The sequence below is a fragment of the Lathyrus oleraceus genome, chromosome 5, assembly GCF_024323335.1.
Source record: "Lathyrus oleraceus cultivar Zhongwan6 chromosome 5, CAAS_Psat_ZW6_1.0, whole genome shotgun sequence".
Taxonomy (NCBI): domain Eukaryota; kingdom Viridiplantae; phylum Streptophyta; class Magnoliopsida; order Fabales; family Fabaceae; genus Lathyrus; species Lathyrus oleraceus.
The window spans coordinates 86,795,945-86,805,801 of NC_066583.1; the positions used below are offsets into that span (position 1 = coordinate 86,795,945).

A 9,857-nucleotide genomic window follows, 5' to 3' on the forward strand; every position below is an offset into this window, starting at 1 on the left:
CCATCCACTGCTTTGACTGACAGTTGACTTTCTTTGACTTTTGACTGTCTGGGCATGAACTGCTGACCTCTGAGCCCTCAACCCTTGACCAAAATACTTCAAATAGACCTCCAAGCCATGTGAACTTGTTGGACAAACCCCAAGGCCTTGGTTCGATGAAAAAATTCCTTTGCTTGCTTGGTTGACTGATCAGGAGATTAGTTTGACCTAATTTCTGATTGCTTGCTCTTGAGGCAACTGAGGGACAATGCAAATGCTATGCAATGGATCATGATATGCTATGACCTATTATGAAAATGTATGCATAATGATAGGTGCAAATTTGAGGTGCTACACCTTCGAATGCTAAGGTATCCCTACAACTGTTGCCTTCAATGACCTATCGATGACCCTACGATGACCCTTAAACATCCAAAGGATAAAACTACTTACTTCTCAATAGTAAGGACAGTTTTACCCTCATAAGGATAGGAAATGCCCATAACGACCTCAGGAAGGTATAACTCTCAATTACTGGATCATAACCTAAAACATTTTCCACCCCTCACACTTTACACTTTACAAATCCTAGAAAATCACCACTTGGTATACATTCATACTAGAATCATTACCGAGTTATATTTTTCTAAACCATTTTCAAAATCAAATGAGATAAATACTTTGTATACATTCATACGAGAATCATTACAAAGTTAAACTCTCTTTCAAACATTTTTTAAGCAATTCACCGACACTTTTCAGACAAAAATATAAGTGATCCAGTAATTAAGAGCCCATGGATAACCATGGATACAAAGGGTGCTAACACCTTCCCTTTGTATAATGTACCTCCCGAACCCAAAATCTATTGAGGTCTTTCCTGTTCTTTTCCACCTTTCCTTATTGGATAAAAGAAAAGTCGGTGGCGACTCTTGCTATCCGCGACATTGCGATAAAAAGCAAAATACCCCAAGTCAGTTCACCGTATGACACTCATACCATGGGAATGGTGAATCGTTATCTCTCAAATTTGGGAAAGATCACTGGGAGGCCATGAAATGGGTGATGAGATATACAGACTCAGATCTCTCCAGAAGTTTAGATGATCAAAAATATACTTCGGAGTATATGGTGACTTTTGTCGGGGGAGCCGTGGTTTGGCAATCAAAGTTGTAAAAGCGTGTTGCACTCTCTACCATCGGAGTCGATTTTATAGTCGTTGTGGAAGCGTCAAAAGAGTTGTTATGGTTGAGAAAATTTTCAATGTAACTCGGTGTGACACAAGGAAAGTATGTCTTATTTTGGGATAATCAAAGTGTCATTCACTTATCAAAGAATTCCTCCTTTCACTCGAGGTCGAAACATATTAATGTTCGTTATCATTGGATTTGTGATGGATTAGATTCCAGTTGATGGAGCCTGAGAAGATTTACACTGATGATAATGATTCGGATATGTTAACGAATGTGTTTCCTATAGGAAAGTTTAAATTTTGTCGCACGGTATCCGGATTGGTGTTGCCCTCTAACTAGTCGGTCGAGGAGTTTGTTGTGTTATCCCTCCTATTTGGAGTGACCCAAATGAATGTGAGTTAGTAGCCCATATATGTGTAAGCCTTTGTTATTATCCAAAAAAGAGGAATAAGGTTAACATGTGAAAAAAAACAAAAGAAAAGAGGAGAGAAAAGTGAAAATCCCAGCAGCCACACCAAATCTCGCAGCTTCAATTCATAACAGACCAGTTCCACGAGATCGGAGTTTGCGCACAATTTAACTGTTGGATCGTGTTGAAATTTTGACATAGTGTTAGTCACACATAGGAGTGCATTATGGAAGATGGAGATCGGATTCTGAGCATTCTAAGTCTGTCTGACAAGTCCATTTGTGAGGTGAGAATTTCTTGATGTCTTTGGTTTGTTTGTCTCTCTTGATTTTTGTTGTATTTCAAAGTAATGTCACAATTGCATACAAGAATTTGACGAAAATTATTTAATTATTTCCAAATCTTCTTCAATTTTATGTAATAGGATGAAATACAACAATCACCTTGCTTCAAACTACATATTTGTTCTTGAATGTCAGCTATTCTAAAGGCACTTCCTTGATTAAACCGATCTTTCAATTCTTTTCCTATTCATATGCATTTTTCATCCACAAGATGTTTTAGAAGATTTCTGAATCTATTGAATTGTTGATCTATGACATTATCATGATGTTGCATTTATCCCAAGCAATAAAATCATAATATGTATCAGATGGTTGTGGTAAGGATCTATTGATGAATGGAAACTTGTTCTTGGATCTTAATCCCATAATCATTGCTCAAGCCTAAGAATGATATTGGTAGTTGGTTAGCAAAGGAAGAACTAGTGTAAGATTTTTATCGGATGCATGAAATACGAGTTTAAAGTGTCGTTTTGGTATCCTTTGTTTGCATTATATGAAGTTGTTCCATTAACATTGATTGGAGAATCGGATTCAGCCATGATGGAAATGCAAAGAAGCCAAGCATAAAAGAAGAAGTAAAAAGATTAATCAAATTGTATGAGTTTTAGGATGAAAAGTGTTGCAACATAAATGATACTATATGAAAACAAAAAACTAGCCCTCCATGTATGGAGAAGAAGAAGAATGAATGTGAGTGTATTCCACATATCTAAACATTATAATGTAGAATATAATTTTATAAAGAATAAGCAATTAATAGCGTATAACTAATTCCTAAAATTAATTACAACAGTTATAATATAGTTTAGTTAGTTAAAGATCGTTCGTATCTAACTTTCTATGCTCCTTAATTACTTCTTCTGTTGTCACAATTAAAATAATGACAATTTTTTAAAAGGTTAATGTTACAATCCTTCAATCTATTTTCTATTGTAAACCATCCAATAAAAATAAAAACAAAATAGCTCAAATTTTTCAAACAGAAACAGTGGAAGTAATCACAGACTCATGAGGTATTATTGAGGATTATGATAGGTGTGTATAAGTGGTTGGAATTTAGTTAGGTTATTGAAGAAATAATATTAAGGGTTAGGTTATTCAAGCACCACATAAGTTCCATCCTTTTGTCCTCCATCATTTTGCTTAGAATCATCTTGCATATCTAAGCACTCTCGGTGCAAAGAATTTGGAGGAATAAGGCAGAATTTAAAATAAAATATTTTTAAAGTAAAAATATATAAGTAAAACTTGTATTAAGTTTTTAATTTAAAATAAAAGAAATTATCAATGAATTTTTAAATTATTATTTTCTTCCATTAAGTCTTTAAATAATATAAAATTAATTAAGAATCTCTAAAATATATTAATTTTATTAATTTAATTCTTAATTAATATTAAATACTTGTATCTAAGAACTACGAAAGTCTTATTTGTCTTGTCTTTAGACTGAACCTGTGTCTAAGAACCACCATTGTAAACCACCCAGTTTTTCGTCATCATAAATTTATGAAAATGATCGAAATTTAAGAACATAGAAAATCAATAATAATGGTAGTTTCACAAAATTTCATTTTAATTTAATGATTATAATTTAAGAGTGTGTTTAAATTAAATATTTTCATGATGAAATATAATGGTTTGAGAATATTTAAAATGATTAGAATAACATTTATTTTTTCGAATAATAAATAAGAATTGCTAAAACATAGAAATCTAGAAATTAACTTATTCAAGTTAAATTTAAATTTTTTAAATAATATTTAAAATTAAAGAATTTAAAATTCTTCTCATACTCCATAAAATATAAATATTAAATAGATTATTATTATTATTATTATTACTAGTGTTCAGACGGACACTCTAAGCCCGTCTGTTCGTTTTTTTAATAAACATAGATGAAAATATTTACGATATTGTTTTATTTAACTTTAATTTTAATTGAAAGTTATATAAGAAGTTAAGAGTAGGAAATTATGTGAAAAATGATAATGGTGATTTCAATAGAAGTTATTATGTAAGTTATTTAAGGGTAAAATTGATAGAAAAATAGGCTACACCAAAACAAGTTTTTCTTTTATATATTGTTATAGATTATTATTATTATTTTGTAAATTGATTTTCTTATTTTCCAATATTTTAATCGTGACCTCCAAATTTTTAAAAAAAATGTAAGTTGATCCTTTATAATTTTCACATTAATTAGAATGGTTATTTTAAATTTTTAAAAATTGCAAATTAATTTTTATTTTTCAAATTTTTTAAATTTAACCCAAATTTTTTAATAGTTTTAATATTATAGACAAACAAAAAAATTACCTCTAAATTACTCCTAAAACTATAGTCTTTATAAAAATTACCCCTAATACTATAGTCTTTATAAAAATTACCCCTAAAATTTGACAATAAATAGTTTTATAAAAAAAATAAAAAATGAATTGATTTTAATTAAAAATTGAATAACAAAGTAATATATTATAAATATATGATAACCATTAAAATACAAATAACTTCAAAATTAAAGTACTACAAAGAATACAATATAAATCCAACAAAAACAGAAACACCACAAACGGACGACAAAAACAATTAAATCAAAGCATATAAGAAAAATTGTTTAAGCATCTAAAGGCCAACCCTAAAAGATTTAGGTTAGACATTGTAATGTTAGAATCACAGTCAATAAATCAAAATTCACCAATAGAACAATAAAATCAAAAACCAATATTTATCTTAGAATCAAGAAAAAAACTCGATTCATTATTGTTTAAAATAGATGATAGAGTTCTAAAGTCAATAAAAGTAATAAAAGTAAGTGTATGAGTTCAACCCTAACTTATCTAAAAATCATTTGCAAGCCAAAAAAAATTCTTTTTAACCACCTATTTCATTATTTTAAAAATATCCTTAAAGATGACATATTTACATGCTCTTCAAACCGTCTAGACTATAGTGTGCTAAATCATAACAAAATCATTTTTAGACTTGGTTGTACCACCTAAAGAAAGTAAAGATTCAAAAAGAAGTTTATGGTCACTAAGAAGAACTATCTACCAATCCATCCTTTGAAACATCCTATACCGCATAAATATGGCTAACTCACTAGTGACAAAAATATAAGAAACTGACTAAATCGAATCCCCGTATAAAGGACAAGAGATCCTAATAAGATCATTGATCAAACTCTTTTTAGACATGTTCTCTCTAAAAGAGAATCTATCTTACAAAAGCTACAAGAGAAGACTAACACTTTAGGATGAACTAGTTAACCCAAATAAGAAGAGTCGAGTCATCAATCATAAGAGACGATAGAGACAATAGAGAAAAAAAACTTTCTCTTGTATGCTTTCAAATCCATTTATCTTATCTCAACATCCTTTTTCTATCGAAGAGAGAAAACGACTAAAACATCATACACAATTACAAGAACATTACACCACATGAAACACATATAAGCCTAAAAGAATTAGATTAGTCAATTGAATTATTTAAGTCGTTTAAAATTTTAAAAATTTTAAAAAATTTCAATTATCTAATACTTTAAACTTAATGTCGTTTAAAATTTGAAAAAACATGTTCAAAGTGAGAGTTAACATCTTGAGCACAGTGCCATTATTCATTAGTCAACCAAATATTTAAACTACAACAATCTTATAAATTGATGTTAAATGTTTATGTTAAAAAAATATTTTATAAAATTTAATGCATTGTTTTGTTCATATACTGTGACAATCCTCCTTGATCACACAAGCTATAGATTCAATTTGAGTAAGTACCATATTTAAAAATTTCCATTTCTTTTAACAAATGGAGAAAATGTCTGTTCATTCAAAGTACAGTTGAACTATCCACCACCATTTCTCTAAGAATATATCTGTATTAAGGTTCCCGGTATTTGTGCTGTGCAGTCCACCTTAAATGCAAATTAATCTTTCCAGATTTGGCATCATCCAAAATAAAGGTTTCGGCATATTCCCCTTCTAGGATCACCTTCGTTAGTGTCAGGATCACTTTCCCCATTTTTTCCTGAAAAAGTGAAGACAAAAAACTCAATTTGGTATAGAGTACTTATTTCACAACAAACAGCTTCAATAAGCAAATCTAAAAAGCATTTACCTTGCCAAATGTATCATGATCCCAAAGTTCAACAATTAACATGTCGTGTAAACCATCCTCCACAACAAAGTCAAATGTTTGATTCCATACTGGATTTAAGGTTTCATTTACAACCTGAGAATACATGAGTTATTGTTTAATATATTGAAACTATATATAGAGAAATCAATATTTGCTGCACATTCTATGAAATGTTCTTACTCTAGTTTTGACTTTCTTTTCTGATTTTTTCAGTGAAAGGACAACAAATGGATCAGCCTTGCCCATGAAATCCACTACTGGCAAATCTTCAGCTGAAACTACTGTGACGGATAAAACTCCTCTTACAATCACAGTGCTTTTCCTTCGTGATGATGATCGTGACGACGGTCGTGATGACGGTCGTGACGATGGTCGTGAGGATGATGATACTGAAATATCATCATCCTCTGCGTCACTAGTTCCACTCTTGAGAGTCTTCTCAAAAGTGGTTAATGTATAATCAGCGGAAAAAGGGCTCTTTAAAGTGTTCTCAAATCCATGTGGACAGTACAAGAGCTCCAAGTGCACCTATGTGGTAGGTATTAAAAAAAAACATAAACTACTAGTCAAACTCTTCAGAAACTTGCAATGGAATGTTAATGTAACAAAAACTCTAAGAAATTCTAATATATTACCTCACCCCTGTATTTGTTATCTCTCTGGATTTCTAAATCCTTAACTAATTTCAACCATACATCCTTGACTTTACCAGGTTCAAGTTCCTTTAGGGAAACTTGGGCACAACCAATAAGCTCTGCTGCTTGGATCCCTTCGTCATCGAAGATTCTTATGGTTAAGTGTTGTGTTGATACATCTTCAATGATGAATTCAAAGTGTTCATTCCATATTGGGTTCAACTGGTTGCCCTGAATATATACAATAGTTGGATTACAGATTAAAACAACACGCAATGAATGATAAATAACAATAATGATGATGATAAAGGAATGTCTTACTATTGTTTTACTGGTTTTGGTTTTGTCGCGAAGTGGGCGTACAAATACGACAGCATAAGGATCAGATTTCCCAATAAGATCTTTGTTTGCTAAGTTCTTTGCTTGCACTAACTTTACATCTAGTGTTCCAACGGGTTTCAATTCTAGGTTACTGTCAAAGGAAGAAAGAATCATATGTTCTCCATAATCTTGTGTTGCTTTTCTGACAAAACGAAAATAACAATGAACTTTTTGATACCTGTAATCTCCTGGTATAATTGGTATAATTTTGCGCACTGGCCAAGTTATAGAGTCTTCAATGGCATCTCTAATTGTTTCCTAAATAAATAACAAAGTCGTTTGTTACTTGTATTGTATGAGTCTCCATGATTCAAACTATTATACATAAAAACGGAAGTTTTTATGCATTGTAGCCGTTTTTATGCAATGTAGTTTGAATCACCAGCAACAACTATGAAAATCTTAATACACATGATAACCTCTATTGCATCAGATATCCCCGGCAAAGATGAAATATCGCCACCAATCACTTTAAGAGTAAAATCCAAAGCTTTCTGTTTATGGAACAATGAAAAACAAAATTTAAATAGTTGGATTTTTAACCTTACAAATTTTTTAACATACTTTTATTAGTTGTGTATTCTAACTAGTGAACTAGAATTTGTATTATGTTCCATGCATTTGATGAGTATAAATTTCAAGAGACTAAAACTAACCTTTTCTCTTAGAGAAAAACAGACAGCTCCAAAAGCAGGGAATTCATTGACTAGAGGTTTGAAGATCAACCTGAAAACCCCAGTGAATCCAATATTTTTTACCTATATAAACAAGTTGCAATGAAATAGAAATAATAATAGAATGATAATATTGCATAAAATTGTCCTAATATATTATTTGTGTATTACCTGCACAGGAAGTACGACACCAACTTTGGTTTTAATGTCAAGAACAATATTTGGGGTACCATCCCATTGCATGTCAAACTCCATTGTGATTCCATTAGGTCCACTATCCTCTTCAATAATTGAAATCCCTACACATTTCAACTAACATATTTCAGAATCAATATGATACTTGCAATTGCAAAGTATATATAAAATTGCATAACCATAATTAGTCTTTGAAGGGTTTTAAATTGCAGTGCGCAACCGCAATTGCAACCATAATATTGCTAATGTGATAGTTTTGGCAACCACATCTGAACGTAATTGCGGTGTGATTTGAAATCCTATACTCTTCCACTAAGAGCCACAATATTGCTAATGTGGTAGTCTTGCAACCACATTTGAATGTAATTGCGATGTGATTTGAAATCTCTATACGTTCCAGACAATTTCGTCCCGATTATTTCAAGTATTTTTGTCAAAATTCAAAATTTAGACCCTAAAACTCAATTTTCTTCATAAAAATCTTAACATTAATGTATTGCAAACTCTTCTCAATCTAAACTCGCACAGCAATGCGTATTGCAATAGTCGCACTAACCGCATTCGTAACACCCACCACCGCAACCACAATTTAAAACCATGCTAATAACATAGAAGACACAACTAAAATTTTAAAGGAATAATAATACACCTAACCTGTAAATTGTGGAGCTACATTACCAAGAGTCAACTTGGAAAATGTGAGAGAAGACAAAATCACTGGCCTATATTGTTCAAGAATGGGTTCAACATTGTTTCTTATCAATTCTGACGCTGCCTACATACATTTTCACATTCCAATATTGCATCATAAAAAATGTCTAGATCCATATAAATCCCCAAAATTGATAGACAAAAAAAACTAATGTTAATTACCTCATCAACGAACGGCCAAATCTTATCTAGTTGTGTATTAAGCCAATTTAACTGCATTAACGAACAAATCAATATTAGAAAGCCTTACCAAAATCGAGTTTGAAGATTGTAGGAGAAATTTGAACTTAACTTTTGTCTCCGAGTAAAAACCACCCATGGTGGATAGAAATTTGGAGGCAGAAGCTTTCTAGAATCTTCCACCGTCATCCTCGCAAACTTTGCTATCGTCTTTGCCTGTGATTGATTTACAAAAACCACAACACAGCACAAACAGTAACGAAATTGTTATTGGATGAAATTGAAGAGAGTTAATATGAATTACATGAATGTGAATGAATTTAAGAAGATATACCAAATCAGTGCGGCTTTTGGATCGAGTGCTTTCTTGACGAGCGAAAGCTACGATCAATAGGATACCAATTGCAATACCAATGAACATGCCACTGATGAATCCCATTTTCGTTGAGGAAATCGATCGATGTATGGAAAATGCAAGAAGAGGATCACAAGGTGTGAATCAAACATTGTTTTCAGGCCATGTTTGTTGGAATGCAAAAGCTTTCATTGGTCACTCAAACAAAAAGAGAGAGATTGTTGATGAGTTAGTTAAGTTGTTACTCAAGTGGAACCCACATGTTTATGTGAATTTATTGAATTTTTTAAAGTTCAATTATAAAAAAGTTAATATTATTAAAAAAAAATTTTTTTAAATAACTAAGGTTTTCAAAAATAATACGAAAATAAACATAATTTCAAAATATTTATCACTATAATCACTTTTAAAAAAAATGAACCAAAATGTCATTTGCTGTGACGTATGCATGGATCAATTTGTACACAAGCGCCACTGCAATTGGCGCATGCATGTAAAATGTAAGAGCATGCGTTATTATTGCAATTGACATATGCATGTAAAATGTAGGAGCATGCGTTACTGCAATTGACGCACGTTTCTACATTTTATATGCATGTGTCAATTGCAGTGTCACATGCTCCTACATTTTACATGCTTTTACATGCATACGTCAATTGCAGTGATG

The 9,857-nt window shown here is 31.4% G+C and overlaps 1 protein-coding gene across 1 annotated transcript; it reads right to left on the reverse strand.

Moving 5' to 3' along the window:
* Positions 1–5,660: 5,660 nt before the first annotated feature.
* Positions 5,661–9,397, reverse strand: LOC127087732 (synaptotagmin-4). Its single transcript, XM_051028660.1, has 13 exons — positions 9,170–9,397; positions 8,943–9,051; positions 8,818–8,864; positions 8,599–8,719; positions 7,921–8,048; positions 7,732–7,833; positions 7,495–7,569; positions 7,254–7,333; positions 7,016–7,166; positions 6,695–6,925; positions 6,240–6,587; positions 6,039–6,152; positions 5,661–5,948 (listed from the first exon to the last, which is right to left on the reverse strand). The coding sequence occupies exons 1-13, from the start codon at positions 9,272–9,274 to the stop codon at positions 5,802–5,804; spliced, it is 1,758 nt and encodes a 585-aa protein (XP_050884617.1). The 5' UTR covers positions 9,275–9,397; the 3' UTR covers positions 5,661–5,801.
* Between the last annotated feature and the right edge of the window lie 460 nt (positions 9,398–9,857).